Consider the following 20,000-nt stretch of genomic DNA (forward strand, 5'->3'; position numbering starts at 1 on the left):
AGTGTGTAGTGTATAGGGTGGAGTGTATAGGGTGTGTAGTGTATAGTGTGTAGTGTATAGTGTGTAGTGTGTAGTGTGTAGTGTATAGGGTGTAGTGTATAGTGTATAGTGTGTAGTGTATAGTGTGTAGGGTATAGGGTATAGTGTGTAGTGTATAGGGTATAGTGTGTAGTGTGTAGTGTGTAGGGTATAGTGTGTAGTGTGTAGTGTATAGGGTATAGTGTATAGGCGTAGGGTATAGTGTGTAGGGGAGTATAGTGTGTAGTGTATAGTGTATAGTGTATAGGGTAGTGTGTAGTGTATAGGTTGGAGTGTATAGTGTGTAGTGTATAGAGTGTATAGGGTATAGTGTATAGTGTGTAGTGTATAGTGTATAGTGTATAGGTTAGGAATAGGGTGTAGTGTATAGTGTATAGGGTATAGTGTATAGTGTATAGTGTGTAGTGTGTAGTGTATAGTGTGGAGTGTGGAGTGTATAGGGTATAGTGTATAGGGTATAGTGTGTAGGGTATAGTGTATAGGGTATAGTGTGTAGGGTGTAGTGTATAGTGTGGAGTGTATAGTGTGTAGTGTATAGTGTATAGGGTATAGTGTATAGTGTATAGTGTATAGTGTGTAGGGTATAGTGTGTAGTGTGGAGTGTATAGTGTGTAGTGTATAGGGTGTAGTGTATAGTGTATAGTGTGTAGTGTATAGTGTGTAGTGTATAGGGTATAGTGTGTAGTGTATAGGGTATAGTGTGTAGTGTGTAGGGTGTAGTGTATAGTGTGTAGTGTGTAGGGTATAGTGTGTAGGGTGTAGTGTATAGTGTGTAGTGTATAGGGTATAGTGTATAGTGTGTAGTGTATAGGGTATAGTGTGTAGGGTGTAGTGTGTAGGGTGTAGTGTGTAGGGTGTAGTGTGTAGGGTGTAGTGTGTAGGGTATAGTGTAGGGTGTAGTGTGTAGGGTGTAGTGTGTAGGGTGTAGTGTGTAGGGTGTAGTGTGTAGGGTGTAGTGTGTAGGGTGTAGTGTGTAGGGTGTAGTGTGTAGGGTGTAGTGTATAGTGTGTAGTGTATAGGGTATAGTGTATAGTGTGTAGTGTATAGGGTATAGTGTATAGGGAATAGGGTGTAGTGTATAGTGTATAGGGTATAGGGTATAGGGTATAGTGTATAGTGTGTAGTGTGTAGTGTGTAGTGTATAGTGTATAGGGTATAGGGTATAGTGTATAGGGTATAGTGTGTAGGGTATAGTGTGTAGTGTGTAGTGTATAGGGTGTAGTGTATAGTGTATAGTGTATAGGGTATAGTGTGTAGTGTATAGTGTGTAGTGTATAGGGTATAGTGTGTAGTGTATAGGGTATAGTGTGTAGTGTGTAGGGTGTAGTGTATAGTGTTGTGTGTAGTTTATAGTTTATAGTGTGTAGTGTGTAGGGTATAGTGTGTAGTGTGTTGTGTATAGTGTGTAGTGTATAGGGTATAGTGTGTAGGTGTAGTGTGTAGGGTGTAGTGTATAGGGTGTAGTGTATAGGTGTAGTGTGTAGTTTATAGTGTAGGGTGTAGTGTGTAGGGTGTAGTGTGTAGGGTGTAGTGTGTAGGGTGTGGGGTGTAGTGTGTTGGGTGTAGTGTGTAGGGTGTAGTGTGTAGGGTGTAGTGTGTAGTGTGTAGGGTGTAGTGTGTAGGGTGTAGTGTGTAGTGTGTAGTGTGTAGGGTGTAGTGTGTAGTGTGTAGGGTGTAGGGTATAGTGGTGTGTAGGGTGTAGGGTGTAGTGTGTAGTGTGTAGTGTATAGTGTGTAGTGTATAGGGTATAGTGTGTAGTGTGTAGGGTATAGTGTATAGTGTGTAGTGTATAGGGTATAGTGTAGGGTGTAGTGTGTAGGGTGTAGTGTGTAGGGTGTGTGTGGCAGGATTCAGCTGCAGGGCTGTTAATTCTTTAGCAGATGGTCAGGGGTCCAGAACATAATTACAGATCATTTGTAGACTGCAAATTGACCACAAGAAGCCCAAACAAATATAACATGACTAAAACATAATCATTCAAACCTTGCTTACATTTTTAGTACAATCACGTACACTCTGTGGCCAGTTTATTAGGTAACCCATCTGGCAGTACCCTGGTCAGACCCCCCTCCCTTTGGCTCCAGAACAGCCTAACGCGTGGCAGAAATAGGGACCCTAAACGCGTGGCAGGAATAGGGACCCTAACGCGTGGCAGGAATAGGGACCCTAACGCGTGGCAGGAATAGGGACCCTAACGCGTGGCAGGAATAGGGACCCTAAACGCGTGGCAGGAATAGGGACCCTAACGCGTGGCAGAAATAGGGACCCTAAACGCGTGGCAGGAATAGGGACCCTAGGACGCGCGTGGCAGGAATACACCACCAGCCTTTACCTTGACCCCAGGCAGGGTCATGACTGCTTACACCACATCCTGAGTGCCATCGCCATGACGAAACATTCATCAGACCAGGCAGTGTTTTTCCACTACTTAACTGTCCAGTGTTGGGATGGCCTGCCCACTGCAGCAGTTTGTCCTTGTTTGTAGCTGATAGGACCCGGTGTGGTCGTCTGCTGAGAGAGCCCATCCGTGGAGCGACGACTTGTGTGTTCCGAGAGCCCGTTCAGATGCCATTATTTGCTTATTTGCGGCCAGCCTGTTCGTTCCCACGATTCTGACCATTCTCCTTCAACCTCTCATCAACAAACTGTTTTCGCCCGCAGGACTTCCGCTGACTGGATGTTCTGTTTGTCAGGGGCGGCAGGGTAGCTTACTGGTTAGAGTGTTTTACTAGTAACCGGAAGGTTGCAGGTTCAAATCCCCGATCTGACAAGGTACAAATCTGTCGCTCTGCCCCTTAACAGGCAGTTAACCCAGTGTTCCTAGGCCGTCATTGAAAATAAGAATTTGTTTCTTAACTGACTTGCCTGGTTAAATAAAAAAATAAAAAACGTGAAAAGCCCAAGAGGCTGTTAGTTCCTGGAACCGATGATCTTACCAAGTGGCTTCGGTCGTTTTGACCATTCTAACGTTCAATCCAACAGTAACTGAATGACTTGATGCCTGCTTTATATAGCAAGCCAAATGACTCACTGTCTGGGGGGGGTGTACCTAATAAACTGGCCACTCAGTGTATCCCTCTCTCTATTATGCGTGGGAATACTAGGGAACATATTTCCACAATTAAAATCATTTGGAGCTGATTTGCTGGTGATTTTACCTTTTTTATTGGTCCAACAATAAAATATTTTAATAAAAATAAGTTGTATTTTTTTTTTGCCAAGAAAACAAGGGGGTCAAATAATTGTCGCGGTTGGGTAAACCTGGTACAGGGTTTACCTTAGTAAGAGAGGCCATGGCCAGGAGAGAGTACTGTGTGATGGGGTGATCCTTCAGGTCCGGGCGGTAAGGAGAGGCTCCACATTACACACCTCTCCCTTAGAGCCACTGAACAGACAACGAGACTCACATGTACGCATCCCCATCAACCTCCTACACGCAGAGAAAGAGAGGAGAGAGGAGGGAGGAGAGAGAGAGAGAGAGAGAGGAGAGAGTGAGGCAGAGAGAGAAACAGAGAGAGAGGGATAGGGGGGAGAGGATAGGGGGGAGAGGGGGAGGGAGGGGGGGGGAGAGAGAAGAGCGAGGAGGGGAGAGAGAAGAGCGAGGAGGGGAGAGAGAAGAGCGAGGAGGGGAGAGAGAAAAGTGAGGAGGGGAGAGAGAAGAGCGAGGAGGGAAAGGAGAGTGAGAGAGAACAAAACAACAAAAGATATAAAAAAACAAGCTCCACACAGACTAACAAAATAAACAGAACTCCAGTCCCAAAGTAGGACTGTGGTTCATTAGAACAATATTGAATATCCTATTTCCCCTAAAGCCCTCACATTCTGACATACACACACGCCGTACAGAACAGAGTGTATGAGTCCCAAATCGCACCCTATGGGCCCTGGTCAGATGTAGTGCACTTTATAGGGAGCCATTTGGGACACACAGCCTTAGAGAAGCCAGAAAACCAAAAAAGTACTTCTCCCCCTATTTCCATTAATCTGACCTGAATAAGAGAGACAGCTTTGTATAATAATGTCAAACAGAGCAGGGGTCATTCTGTCTCGCTGCAATACCTCATTACACACACACACACACACACACACACACACACACACACACACACACACACACACACACACACACACACACACACACACACACACACACCCTGTCTCGCTGTAATACCTCATTAAAATAATGTACTGTTAGACTGTGGTTACAGACAGTGACAGGGGTGCATGAATGTATAGGAAGACCATGTGATTCACAAAGAAGGGCACCTATTGATAGATGGGTAAAACAAATGAGACATTAAATATTCCTTTTAGCATGGTGAAGTTAATAATTACAATATGGATGGTGTCACTACAAAGATACAGGCATCCTTCCTAACTCAGTTGCTGGAGAGGAAGGAAACTGCTCAGGGATTTCACCATGAGGCCAATGGTGACTTTAAAACAGTTACAGAGGTTAATGGCTGTGTTAGGAGAAAACTGAGGATGGGTCAACAACATCGTAGTTACTCCACAATAATAACCTAATTGAGTGAAAAGGAAGCCTGTACAGAATACAAATATTACAAAACATGCATCCTGTTTGAAACAAGGCACTAAAGTAATACTGCAAAAAAAAGACATTACTGAGTACCACTCTCCATATTTTAAAGCATAGTGGTGGCTGCATCATGTTATGAGTACACTTGTCATCTTTCAGGATAAACCCATACATGTAATGTAGCTAAGCACAGGCAAAATCCAAGAGGATAACCTGGTTCAGTCTGCTTTCCACCAGAAACTGGGAGATGAATTCCGTCCACAACCGCCCACACCAGACGTTAACTCTAACCTCACCCGACCCTAAACCTAACCTCACCCGACCCTAACTCTAACCTAACCTCACCCGACCCTAACTCTAACCTAACCTAACCTCACCCGACCCTAACTCTAACCTAACCCAACCCTAACTCTAACCTAACCCAACCCTAACTCTAACCTCACCCGACCCTAACTCTAACCTCACCCGACCCTAACTCTAACCTAACCCCAAACCTAACCTCACCCGACCCTAACTCTAACCTAACCTAACCCTAAACCTAACCTCACCCGACCCTAACTCTAACCTAACCTCACCCGACCCTAACTCTAACCTAACCTAACCCTAAACCTAACCTCACCCGACCCTAACTCTAACCTCACCCGACCCTAACTCTAACCTAACCTAACCCTAAACCTAACCTCACCCGACCCTAACTCTAACCTAACCCAACCCTAAACCTAACCTCACCCGACCCTAACTCTAACCTCACCCTAACCCTAACCTCACCTCCCTAACCCTAACCTAACTCTAACCCAACCCCCACCCGACCCTAACTCCAACCTCACCCGACCCTAACTCCAACCTCACCCGACCTAACTCTAACCTAACCCGACCCTAACTCTAACCTCACCCGACCCTAACTCTAACCTCACCCGACCCTAACTCTAACCTCACCCGACCCTAACTCTAACCTCACCCGACCCTAACTCTAACCTCACCCGACCCTAACTCTAACCTCACCCGACCCTAACTCTAACCTCACCCGACCCTAACTCTAACCTAACCTAACCCGACCCTAAACCTAACCTCACCCGACCCTAACTCTAACCTCACCCGACCCTAACTCTAACCTAACCCGACCCTAACTCTAACCTCACCCGACCCTAACTCTAACCTCACCCTAACTCTAACCTCACCCGACCCTAACTCTAACCTAACCCTAAACCTAACCTCACCCGACCCTAACTCTAACCTAACCTAACCCAACCCTAAACCTAACCTCACCCGACCCTAACTCTAACCTCACCCGACCCTAACTCTAACCTCACCCGACCCTAACTCTAACCTCACCCGACCCTAACTCTAACCTCACCCGACCCTAACTCTAACCTTTACCCTGACCCTAACTGTTATGTAACCTGAATATTTAGGCCTGTTGAACCCTAACTGTGATGATGACCCTAAACTTAACCCCACCCTAACCGCACCTGTGAATGTATTAACCCCACCCTGTAACTCTAGACTGTGATGATGTATTTAGTGAATATTTAGGCCTGTTGAACAGTAGACTGTGATGATGTATTTAGTGAATATTTAGGCCTGTTGAACAGTAGACTGTGATGATGTATTTAGTGAATATTTAGGCCTGTTGAACAGTAGACTGTGATGATGTATTTAGTGAATATTTAGGCCTGTTGAACAGTAGACTGTGATGATGTATTTGGTGAATATTTAGGCCTGTTGAACAGTAGACTGTGATGATGCATTTAGTGAATCATGTTAGGCACCATTCTTTTCAACAGTAGACTGTGATGATGTATTTCTGGGCCTGAATATTTAGGCCTGTTACAGTCTGGGCCTGTTATAGTCTGTTATAGATGTGGCCTGATATAGTGAATATTTAGGCCTGTTGAACAGTAGACTGTTATGATGTATTTGGGAATATTTAGGCCTGTTGAACAGTCTGTTATAGTCTGGGCCTGATATAGTTGTTGTAGTCTGGGCCTGATATTTAGTCTGGGCCTGTTGAACAGTCTGTTGTAGTCTGGGCCTGCTATTCTAGGGCTGTTATATCTGTTGTAGTCTGGGCCTGCTAGACTGGGCCTGATATAGTCTTTGTAGTCTGGGCCTGATATAGTCTGGGCCTGTTGATACTGTAGAGTCTGGGCCTGATATAGTCTGTTATAGTCTGGGCCTGATATTTGGGCCTGATATAGTCTGTTGTACTGGGCCTGCTATAGTCTGGGCCTGATATAGTCTGTTATAATCTGGGCCTGATAACAGTCTGACTGTGATGATGTGATATAGTCTGTTATAATCTGGGCCTGATATAGTCTGGGCCTGATATAGTCTGTTGTAGTCTGGGCCTGAATAGTCTGGGCCTGTTAACAGTCTGGGCCTGATATAGTCTGTTATAATCTGGGCCTGATATAGTCTGGGCCTGCTATAGTCTGTTATAGTCTGGGCCCGTATAGTCTGGGCCCGCTATAGTCTGGGCCTGCTATAGTCTGGGCCCGATAGTCTGGGCCTGTTGAACAGTCTGTGATAGTCTGGGCCTGCTATTCTGGGCCTGCTATAGTCTGTTATAGTCTGGGCCTGTTATAGTCTGGGCCTGCTATAGTCTGGGCCTGTTATAGTCTGGGCCTGCTAAAGTCTGGGCCTGTAAAGTCTGGGCCTGCTAAAGTCTGCTATAGTCTGGGCCTGCTATAGTCTGGGCCTGCTATAGTCTGTTATAGGCTGGGCCTGTTACAGTCTGTTATAGTCTGGGCCTGAATATTTAGTCTGTTGTAGTCTGGGCCTGATATAGTCTGGGCCTGATATAGTCTGTTGTAGTCTGGGCCTGCTATAGTCTGGGGCTGTTATAGTCTGTTGTAGTCTGGGCCTGCTATAGTCTGGGCCTGATATAGTCTGTTGTAGTCTGGGCCTGATATAGTCTTTAGGCCTGAATATAGTCTGTTGTAGTCTGGGCCTGATATAGTCTGTTATAGTCTGGGCCTGATATAGTCTGGGCCTGATATAGTCTGTTGTAGTCTGGGCCTGTTATAGTCTGTTGTAGTCTGGGCCTGATATAGTCTGTTGTAGTCTGGGCCTGATATAGTCTGTTGTAGTCTGGGCCTGTTACACTCTGTTATAGTCTGGGCCTGATATAGTCTGTTGTAGTCTGGGCCTGCTATAGTCTGTTATAGTCTGGGCCTGTATAGTCTGGGCCTGATATAGTCTGTTATAATCTGGGCCTGATATAGTCTGGGCCTGATATAGTCTGTTATAGTCTGGGCCCGCTATAGTCTGGGCCCGCTATAGTCTGGGCCCGATATAGTTGGGCCCGAATAGTCTGGGCCTGCTATAGTCTGTTATAGTCTGGGCCTTTAGTCTGGGCCTGCTATAGTCTGTTATAGTCTGGGCCTGCTATAGTCTGGGCCTGTATAGTCTGGGCCTGTTATAGTCTGGGCCTGCTAAAGTCTGGGCCTGCTAAAGTCTGGGCCTGCTATAGTCTGCTATAGTCTGGGCCTGCTATAGTCTGGGCCTGCTATAGTCTGTTATAGTCTGTTATAGTCTGGGCCTGCTATAGTCTGTTATAGGCTGGGCCTGCTATAGTCTGTTATAGTCTGGGCCTGCTATAGTCTGGGCCTTTATAGTCTGGGCCTGCTATAGTCTGGGCCTGCTATAGTCTGTTATAGTCTGGGCCTGCTATAGTCTGTTATAGTCTGGGCCTGCTATAGTCTGTTATAGTCTGGGCCTGCTATAGTCTGTTATAGTCTGTTATAGTCTGGGCCTGCTATAGTCTGGGCCTGTTATCGTCCGTTATAGTCTGGGCCTGTTACAGTCCGTTATAGTCTGGGCCTGCTATAGTCTGGGCCTGTTATAGTCTGGGCCTGCTATAGTCTGGGCCTGCTATAGTCTGGGCCTGCTATAGTCTGTTATAGTCTGGGCCTGCTATAGTCTGGGCCTGCTATAGTCTGGGCCTGCTATAGTCTGGGCCTGCTATAGTCTGCTATAGTCTGTTATAGTCTGGGCCTGTTATAGTCTGGGCCTGCTATAGTCTGCTATAGTCTGTTATAGTCTGGGCCTGCTATAGTCTGGGCCTGCTATAGTCTGGGCCTGCTATAGTCTGCTATAGTCTGCTATAGTCTTGATGTGTTTGTATTTGGTAGACGTTTGGTTGCTACTATTGTTCTTTATTTTGATGTTTTGTCCTGTTTGTCTTTTGTGGACGGCAACAGGCTACAGAATGTCCTGTTTGTCTTTTGTGGACGGCAACAGGCTACAGAATGTCCTGTTTGTCTTTTGTGGACAGCAACAGGCTACAGAATGTCCCGTTTGTCTTTTGTGGACGGAAACAGGCTACAGAATGTCCTGTTTGTCTTTTGTGGACGGCAACAGGCTACTTAATGTCCCGTTTGTCTTTTGTGGACGGCAACAGGCTACAGAATGTCCCGTTTGTCTTTTGTGGACGGCAACAGGCTACAGAATGTCCTGTTTGTCTTTTGTGGACGGCAACAGGCTACTTAATGTCCCGTTTGTCTTTTGTGGACGGCAACAGGCTACAGAATGTCCCGTTTGTCTTTTGTGGACGGCAACAGGCTACAGAATGTCCCGTTTGTCTTTTGTGGACGGCAACAGGCTACAGAATGTCCCGTTTGTCTTTTGTGGACGGCAACAGGCTACAGAATGTCCCGTTTGTCTTTTGTGGACGGCAACAGGCTACAGAATGTCCCGTTTGTCTTTTGTGGACGGCAACAGGCTACAGAATGTCCCGTTTGTCTTTTGTGGACGGCAACAGGCTACAGAATGTCCCGTTTGTCTTTTGTGGACAGCAACAGGCTACAGAATGTTCTGTTTGTCTTTTGTGGACGGCAACAGGCTACAGAATGTCCTGTTTGTCTTTTGTGGACGACAACAGCCTACAGAATGTCCTGTTTGTCTTTTGTGGACGGCAACAGGCTACAGAATGTCCTGTTTGTCTTTTGTGGACGGCAACAGGCTACAGAATGTCCTGTTTGTCTTTTGTGGACAGCAACAGGCTACAGAATGTCCTGTTTGTCTTTTGTGGACGGCAACAGGCTACAGAATGTCCTGTTTGTCTTTTGTGGACGGCAACAGGCTACAGAATGTCCTGTTTGTCTTTTGTGGACGGCAACAGGCTACAGAATGTCCCGTTTGTCTTTTGTGGACGGCAACAGGCTACAGAATGTCCTGTTTGTCTCTGTAAACCACCCATTGGTTTAAATATCCACCTACACTATGTTCACCAGAGTGCAGTTGTAAATAAAACCTTCATGTTGTTGCACTGTATTTGGCCCTAAAACTGATGCTTCCACACTAATGCCAGATGAACACAAGGAAAGATAAAACTCAATGTAGCCGATAGATATGTAAACTAATTATACATTTATGGATTTTTTGATGCATTGTTTTCCCTTTATTCAACCCGCACGCCACCCACCCGCCCTTCATCCACACAATATTACATGGCCCTAAACCCACCCGCCCACAGTGTCCGCGGGGACTGCATGTTGAGTCAACCAGCACATCACTCCTCGTGTCTGCAGAGCAATACTGCCCCCTGTCAGTCACTGCAGGTAACTTCACACACACACACACACATCTCTGAGGAGACAAATGAGTATTACCTGAAAGCCAGCTCAAACACAGAGCCACCGCTGTCGTTGCACACCGCCAGCGTAGGGTCATCGGTGAACTGAGACAGAGAGAGAGGGACAACCGAGGAGGTCAGTAGAGACGACCTGAGCAGAAGACACGTTTCAATTCAACTTGACTTTTACACAGACAGACTACCTTGACATGTAAGATGGCGGTGCCGGGTGGGTGGGCGTCGGTAATGGTTCGCAGAAGCTTCCCATTGGCCAGATCCCACATGGTGATATGTCCCTTGGCGAAGCCACAGAGCAGCCGGGTGCAGTCGTGGTTGATGCTGAGGGCGGAGACGGCTCCGTACTCCGCCCCTGTCGCCGTGCTTCCCAAGCACAAACGGAGAGCCTGGTTCAGATCTGAAGAAAGAAAAAAAACGCATTACCCATCAGGCAACGCACTGTGGAGCCAAGCACTATGGGAGAGGGCGCTCTTAACTCTTATACTGTCATAGAACAACAACAGACACTGGGACAGTCAGTCTTTATAAACATATGGAGATCAGTCAAAACACATGTTCTGCTGACAGCATCAACTAAAAACATGCTGCAGTAGTGAATAACAACCACAACACATGTTCTGCTGACAGCATCAACTAAAAACATGCTGCAGTAGTGAATAACAACCACAACACATGTTCTGCTGACAGCATCAACTAAAAACATGCTGCACACAGTAGTGAATAACAACCACAACACATGTTCTGCTGACAGCATCAACTAAAAACATGCTGCAGTAGTGAATAACAACCACAACACATGTTCTGCTGACAGCATCAACTAAAACATGCTGCAGTAGTGAATAACAACCACAACACATGTTCTGCTGACAGCATCAACTAAAAACATGCTGCAGTAGTGAATGACAACCACAACACATGTTCTGCTGACAGCATCAACTAAAAACATGCTGCACACAGTAGTGAATAACAACCACAACACATGTTCTGCTGACAGCATCAACTAAAAACATGCTGCAGTAGTGAATGACAACCACAACACATGTTCTGCTGACAGCATCAACTAAAAACATGCTGCACACAGTAGTGAATAACAACCACAACACATGTTCTGCTGACAGCATCAACTAAAAACATGCTGCACACAGTAGTGAATAACAACCACAACACATGTTCTGCTGACAGCATCAACTAAAAACATGCTGCACACAGTAGTGAATAACAACCACAACACATGTTCTGCTGACAGCATCAACCAAAAACATGCTGCAGTAGTGAATGACAACCACAACACATGTTCTGCTGACAGCATCAACTAAAAACATGCTGCACACAGTAGTGAATGACAACCACAACACATGTTCTGCTGACAGCATCAACTAAAAACATGCTGCACACAGTAGTGAATAACAACCACAACACATGTTCTGCTGACAGCATCAACCAAAAACATGCTGCACACAGTAGTGAATAACAACCACAACACATGTTCTGCTGACAGCATCAACCAAAAACATGCTGCAGTAGTGACTGACAACCACAACACATGTTCTGCTGACAGCATCAACTAAAAACATGCTGCACACAGTAGTGAATAACAACCACAACACATGTTCTGCTGACAGCATCAACTAAAAACATGCTGCACACAGTAGTGAATGACAACCACAACACATGTTCTGCTGACAGCATCAACTAAAAACATGCTGCACACAGTAGTGAATAACAACCACAACACATGTTCTGCTGACAGCATCAACCAAAAACATGCTGCAGTAGTGAATAACAACCACAACACATGTTCTGCTGACAGCATCAACCAAAAACATGCTGCACACAGTAGTGAATAACAACCACAACACATGTTCTGCTGACAGCATCAACCAAAAACATGCTGCACACAGTAGTGAATAACAACCACAACACATGTTCTGCTGACAGCATCAACCAAAAACATGCTGCACACAGTAGTGAATAACAACCACAACACATGTTCTGCTGACAGCATCAACTAAAAACATGCTGCAGTAGTGAATGACAACCACAACACATGTTCTGCTGACAGCATCAACTAAAACATGCTGCAGTAGTGAATAACAACCACAACACATGTTCTGCTGACAGCATCAACTAAAAACATGCTGCACACAGTAGTGAATGACAACCACAACACATGTTCTGCTGACAGCATCAACTAAAAACATGCTGCACACAGTAGTGAATAACAACCACAACACATGTTCTACTGACAGCATCAACTAAAAACATGCTGCACACAGTAGTGAATGACAACCACAACACATGTTCTGCTGACAGCATCAACCAAAAACATGCTGCAGTAGTGACTGACAACCACAACACATGTTCTGCTGACAGCATCAACCAAAAACATGCTGCAGTAGTGACTGACAACCACAACACATGTTCTGCTGACAGCATCAACCAAAAACATGCTGCAGTAGTGACTGACAACCACAACACATGTTCTGCTGACAGCATCAACCAAAAACATGCTGCAGTAGTGACTGACAACCACAACACATGTTCTGCTGACAGCATCAACCAAAAACATGCTGCACACAGTAGTGAATAACAACCACAACACATGTTCTGCTGACAGCATCAACCAAAAACATGCTGCAGTAGTGAATAACAACCACAACACATGTTCTGCTGACAGCATCAACCAAAAACATGCTGCACACAGTAGTGAATAACAACCACAACACATGTTCTGCTGACAGCATCAACCAAAAACATGCTGCACACAGTAGTGAATAACAACCACAACACATGTTCTGCTGACAGCATCAACTAAAAACATGCTGCACACAGTAGTGAATAACAACCACAACACATGTTCTGCTGACAGCATCAACTAAAAACATGCTGCAGTAGTGAATGACAACCACAACACATGTTCTGCTGACAGCATCAACTAAAAACATGCTGCACACAGTAGTGAATAACAACCACAACACATGTTCTGCTGACAGCATCAACTAAAAACATGCTGCACACAGTAGTGAATAACAACCACAACACATGTTCTGCTGACAGCATCAACTAAAAACATGCTGCAGTAGTGAATAACAACCACAACACATGTTCTGCTGACAGCATCAACTAAAAACATGCTGCACACAGTAGTGAATGACAACCACAACACATGTTCTGCTGACAGCATCAACTAAAAACATGCTGCACACAGTAGTGAATAACAACCACAACACATGTTCTGCTGACAGCATCAACCAAAAACATGCTGCACACAGTAGTGAATGACAACCACAACACATGTTCTGCTGACAGCATCAACTAAAAACATGCTGCACACAGTAGTGAATAACAACCACAACACATGTTCTGCTGACAGCATCAACTAAAAACATGCTGCAGTAGTGAATAACAACCACAACACATGTTCTGCTGACAGCATCAACCAAAAACATGCTGCAGTAGTGAATAACAACCACAACACATGTTCTGCTGACAGCATCAACTAAAAACATGCTGCACACAGTAGTGAATAACAACCACAACACATGTTCTGCTGACAGCATCAACCAAAAACATGCTGCACACAGTAGTGAATAACAACCACAACACATGTTCTGCTGACAGCATCAACCAAAAACATGCTGCACACAGTAGTGAATAACAACCACAACACATGTTCTGCTGACAGCATCAACTAAAAACATGCTGCAGTAGTGAATAACAACCACAACACATGTTCTGCTGACAGCATCAACTAAAAACATGCTGCAGTAGTGAATAACAACCACAACACATGTTCTGCTGACAGCATCAACTAAAAACATGCTGCAGTAGTGACTGACAACCACAACACATGTTCTGCTGACAGCATCAACTAAAAACATGCTGCAGTAGTGAATAACAACCACAACACATGTTCTGCTGACAGCATCAACTAAAAACATGCTGCAGTAGTGACTGACAACCACAACACATGTTCTGCTGACAGCATCAACCAAAAACATGCTGCACACAGTAGTGAATAACAACCACAACACATGTTCTGCTGACAGCATCAACTAAAAACATGCTGCAGTAGTGAATGACAACCACAACACATGTTCTGCTGACAGCATCAACCAAAAACATGCTGCACACAGTAGTGAATGACAACCACAACACATGTTCTGCTGACAGCATCAACTAAAAACATGCTGCACACAGTAGTGAATAACAACCACAACACATGTTCTGCTGACAGCATCAACTAAAAACATGCTGCACACAGTAGTGAATAACAACCACAACACATGTTCTGCTGACAGCATCAACTAAAAACATGCTGCAGTAGTGAATGACAACCACAACACATGTTCTGCTGACAGCATCAACTAAAAACATGCTGCACACAGTAGTGAATAACAACCACAACACATGTTCTGCTGACAGCATCAACTAAAAACATGCTGCAGTAGTGACTGACAACCACAACACATGTTCTGCTGACAGCATCAACTAAAAACATGCTGCACACAGTAGTGAATAACAACCACAACACATGTTCTGCTGACAGCATCAACTAAAAACATGCTGCAGTAGTGAATAACAACCACAACACATGTTCTGCTGACAGCATCAACTAAAAACATGCTGCACACAGTAGTGATTGACAACCACAACACATGTTCTGCTGACAGCATCAACTAAAAACATGCTGCACACAGTAGTGAATAACAACCACAACACATGTTCTGCTGACAGCATCAACTAAAAACATGCTGCAGTAGTGAATAACAACCACAACACATGTTCTGCTGACAGCATCAACTAAAAACATGCTGCAGTAGTGACACAACCACAACACATGTTCTGCTGACAGCATCAACTAAAAACATGCTGCAGTAGTGAATAACAACCACAACACATGTTCTGCTGACAGCATCAACTAAAAACATGCTGCAGTAGTGAATAACAACCACAACACATGTTCTGCTGACAGCATCAACTAAAAACATGCTGCACACAGTAGTGAATAACAACCACAACACATGTTCTGCTGACAGCATCAACTAAAAACATGCTGCACACAGTAGTGAATAACAACCACAACACATGTTCTGCTGACAGCATCAACTAAAAACATGCTGCAGTAGTGAATGACACACACAGCATCAACTAAAAACATGCTAGTGAATAACAACCACAACACATGTTCTGCTGACAGCATCAACTAAAAACATGCTGCACACAGTAGTGAATAACAACCACAACACATGTTCTGCTGACAGCATCAACTAAAAACATGCTGCAGTAGTGAATGACAACCACAACACATGTTCTGCTGACAGCATCAACTAAAAACATGCTGCACACAGTAGTGAATGACAACCACAACACATGTTCTGCTGACAGCATCAACTAAAAACATGCTGCACACAGTAGTGAATAACAACCACAACACATGTTCTGCTGACAGCATCAACTAAAAACATGCTGCACACAGTAGTGAATGACAACCACAACACATGTTCTGCTGACAGCATCAACTAAAAACATGCTGCAGTAGTGAATAACAACCACAACACATGTTCTGCTGACAGCATCAACTAAAAACATGCTGCAGTAGTGAATAACAACCACAACACATGTTCTGCTGACAGCATCAACTAAAAACATGCTGCAGTAGTGAATAACAACCACAACACATGTTCTGCTGACAGCATCAACTAAAAACATGCTGCACACAGTAGTGAATAACAACCACAACACATGTTCTGCTGACAGCATCAACTAAAAACATGCTGCAGTAGTGAATAACAACCACAACACATGTTCTGCTGACAGCATCAACTAAAAACATGCTGCACACAGTAGTGAATAACAACCACAACACATGTTCTGCTGACAGCATCAACTAAAAACATGCTGCAGTAGTGAATAACAACCACAACACATGTTCTGCTGACAGCATCAACTAAAAACATGCTGCACACAGTAGTGAATAACAACCACAACACATGTTCTGCTGACAGCATCAACTAAAAACATGCTGCACACAGTAGTGAATAACAACCACAACACATGTTCTGCTGACAGCATCAACTAAAAACATGCTGCACACAGTAGTGAATAACAACCACAACACATGTTCTGCTGACAGCATCAACTAAAAACATGCTGCACACAGTAGTGAATAACAACCACAACACATGTTCTGCTGACAGCATCAACTAAAAACATGCTGCAGTAGTGAATAACAACCACAACACATGTTCTGCTGACAGCATCAACTAAAAACATGCTGCAGTAGTGACTGACAACCACAACACATGTTCTGCTGACAGCATCAACTAAAAACATGCTGCAGTAGTGACTGACAACCACAACACATGTTCTGCTGACAGCATCAACTAAAAACATGCTGCAGTAGTGACTGACAACCACAACACATATTCTGCTGACAGCATCAACCAAAAACATGCTGCACACAGTAGTGAATAACAACCACAACACATGTTCTGCTGACAGCATCAACCAAAAACATGCTGCACACAGTAGTGAATAACAACCACAACACATGTTCTGCTGACAGCATCAACTAAAAACATGCTGCAGTAGTGAATAACAACCACAACACATGTTCTGCTGACAGCATCAACTAAAAACATGCTGCAGTAGTGAATAACAACCACAACACATGTTCTGCTGACAGCATCAACTAAAAACATGCTGCAGTAGTGAATAACAACCACAACACATGTTCTGCTGACAGCATCAACTAAAAACATGCTGCAGTAGTGAATAACAACCACAACACATGTTCTGCTGACAGCATCAACTAAAAACATGCTGCACACAGTAGTGAATAACAACCACAACACATGTTCTGCTGACAGCATCAACTAAAAACATGCTGCAGTAGTGAATAACAACCACAACACATGTTCTGCTGACAGCATCAACTAAAAACATGCTGCAGTAGTGAATAACAACCACAACACATGTTCTGCTGACAGCATCAACTAAAAACATGCTGCAGTAGTGAATAACAACCACAACACATGTTCTGCTGACAGCATCAACTAAAAACATGCTGCACACAGTAGTGAATAACAACCACAACACATGTTCTGCTGACAGCATCAACTAAAAACATGCTGCAGTAGTGAATAACAACCACAACACATGTTCTGCTGACAGCATCAACCAAAAACATGCTGCAGTAGTGAATAACAACCACAACACATGTTCTGCTGACAGCATCAACTAAAAACATGCTGCACACAGTAGTGAATAACAACCACAACACATGTTCTGCTGACAGCATCAACTAAAAACATGCTGCACACAGTAGTGAATAACAACCACAACACATGTTCTGCTGACAGCATCAACTAAAAACATGCTGCAGTAGTGAATAACAACCACAACACATGTTCTGCTGACAGCATCAACTAAAAACATGCTGCACACAGTAGTGAATAACAACCACAACACATGTTCTGCTGACAGCATCAACTAAAAACATGCTGCAGTAGTGAATAACAACCACAACACATGTTCTGCTGACAGCATCAACCAAAAACATGCTGCAGTAGTGAATAACAACCACAACACATGTTCTGCTGACAGCATCAACCAAAAACATGCTGCAGTAGTGAATAACAACCACAACACATGTTCTGCTGACAGCATCAACTAAAAACATGCTGCAGTAGTGAATAACAACCACAACACATGTTCTGCTGACAGCATCAACTAAAAACATGCTGCAGTAGTGAATAACAACCACAACACATGTTCTGCTGACAGCATCAACCAAAAACATGCTGCAGTAGTGAATAACAACCACAACACATGTTCTGCTGACAGCATCAACTAAAAACATGCTGCAGTAGTGAATAACAACCACAACACATGTTCTGCTGACAGCATCAACCAAAAACATGCTGCAGTAGTGAATAACAACCACAACACATGTTCTGCTGACAGCATCAACTAAAAACATGCTGCAGTAGTGAATAACAACCACAACACATGTTCTGCTGACAGCATCAACCAAAAACATGCTGCACACAGTAGTGAATGACAACCACAACACATGTTCTGCTGACAGCATCAACCAAAAACATGCTGCACACAGTAGTGAATAACAACCACAACACATGTTCTGCTGACAGCATCAACTAAAAACATGCTGCACACAGTAGTGAATAACAACCACAACACATGTTCTGCTGACAGCATCAACTAAAAACATGCTGCAGTAGTGAATAACAACCACAACACATGTTCTGCTGACAGCATCAACTAAAAACATGCTGCACACAGTAGTGAATGACAACCACAACACATGTTCTGCTGACAGCATCAACTAAAAACATGCTGCACACAGTAGTGAATAACAACCACAACACATGTTCTGCTGACAGCATCAACTAAAAACATGCTGCACACAGTAGTGAATAACAACCACAACACATGTTCTGCTGACAGCATCAACTAAAAACATGCTGCACACAGTAGTGAATAACAACCACAACACATGTTCTGCTGACAGCATCAACTAAAAACATGCTGCACACAGTAGTGAATGACAACCACAACACATGTTCTGCTGACAGCATCAACTAAAAACATGCTGCACACAGTAGTGAATAACAACCACAACACATGTTCTGCTGACAGCATCAACTAAAAACATGCTGCAGTAGTGAATAACAACCACAACACATGTTCTGCTGACAGCATCAACTAAAAACATGCTGCAGTAGTGAATAACAACCACAACACATGTTCTGCTGACAGCATCAACTAAAAACATGCTGCAGTAGTGAATAACAACCACAACACATGTTCTGCTGACAGCATCAACTAAAAACATGCTGCAGTAGTGAATAAACCACAACACATGTTCTGCTGACAGCATCAACTAAAAACATGCTGCACACAGTAGTGAATAACAACCACAACACATGTTCTGCTGACAGCATCAACTAAAAACATGCTGCAGTAGTGAATAACAACCACAACACATGTTCTGCTGACAGCATCAACCAAAAACATGCTGCAGTAGTGACTGACAACCACAACACATGTTCTGCTGACAGCATCAACTAAAAACATGCTGCAGTAGTGAATAACAACCACAACACATGTTCTGCTGACAGCATCAACTAAAAACATGCTGCAGTAGTGAATAACAACCACAACACATGTTCTGCTGACAGCATCAACTAAAAACATGCTGCAGTAGTGAATAACAACCACAACACATGTTCTGCTGACAGCATCAACCAAAAACATGCTGCAGTAGTGAATAACAACCACAACACATGTTCTGCTGACAGCATCAACTAAAAACATGCTGCACACAGTAGTGAATAACAACCACAACACATGTTCTGCTGACAGCATCAACTAAAAACATGCTGCACACAGTAGTGAATAACAACCACAACACATGTTCTGCTGACAGCATCAACTAAAAACATGCTGCAGTAGTGAATAACAACCACAACACATGTTCTGCTGACAGCATCAACTAAAAACATGCTGCAGTAGTGAATAACAACCACAACACATGTTCTGCTGACAGCATCAACTAAAAACATGCTGCAGTAGTGAATAACAACCACAACACATGTTCTGCTGACAGCATCAACTAAAAACATGCTGCAGTAGTGAATAACAACCACAACACATGTTCTGCTGACAGCATCAACTAAAAACATGCTGCACACAGTAGTGAATAACAACCACAACACATGTTCTGCTGACAGCATCAACTAAAAACATGCTGCAGTAGTGAATAACAACCACAACACATGTTCTGCTGACAGCATCAACCAA

At 43.9% G+C, this 20,000-nt stretch overlaps 1 protein-coding gene across 1 annotated transcript in view; it reads right to left on the bottom strand.

Moving 5' to 3' along the window:
* Positions 1-3,322: 3,322 nt before the first annotated feature.
* Positions 3,323-20,000, bottom strand: part of vps8 (VPS8 subunit of CORVET complex) — a 29,091-nt gene continuing 12,413 nt past the window's right edge. The window contains 3 exon segments of the mRNA XM_052500094.1: positions 3,323-3,469; positions 10,192-10,259; positions 10,358-10,569. Of these exon segments, the coding sequence (XP_052356054.1) occupies positions 3,370-3,469; positions 10,192-10,259; positions 10,358-10,569 (380 nt within the window). The 3' untranslated portion in view covers positions 3,323-3,369.

This window comes from Oncorhynchus keta, chromosome 37, assembly GCF_023373465.1.
Source record: "Oncorhynchus keta strain PuntledgeMale-10-30-2019 chromosome 37, Oket_V2, whole genome shotgun sequence".
Taxonomy (NCBI): domain Eukaryota; kingdom Metazoa; phylum Chordata; class Actinopteri; order Salmoniformes; family Salmonidae; genus Oncorhynchus; species Oncorhynchus keta.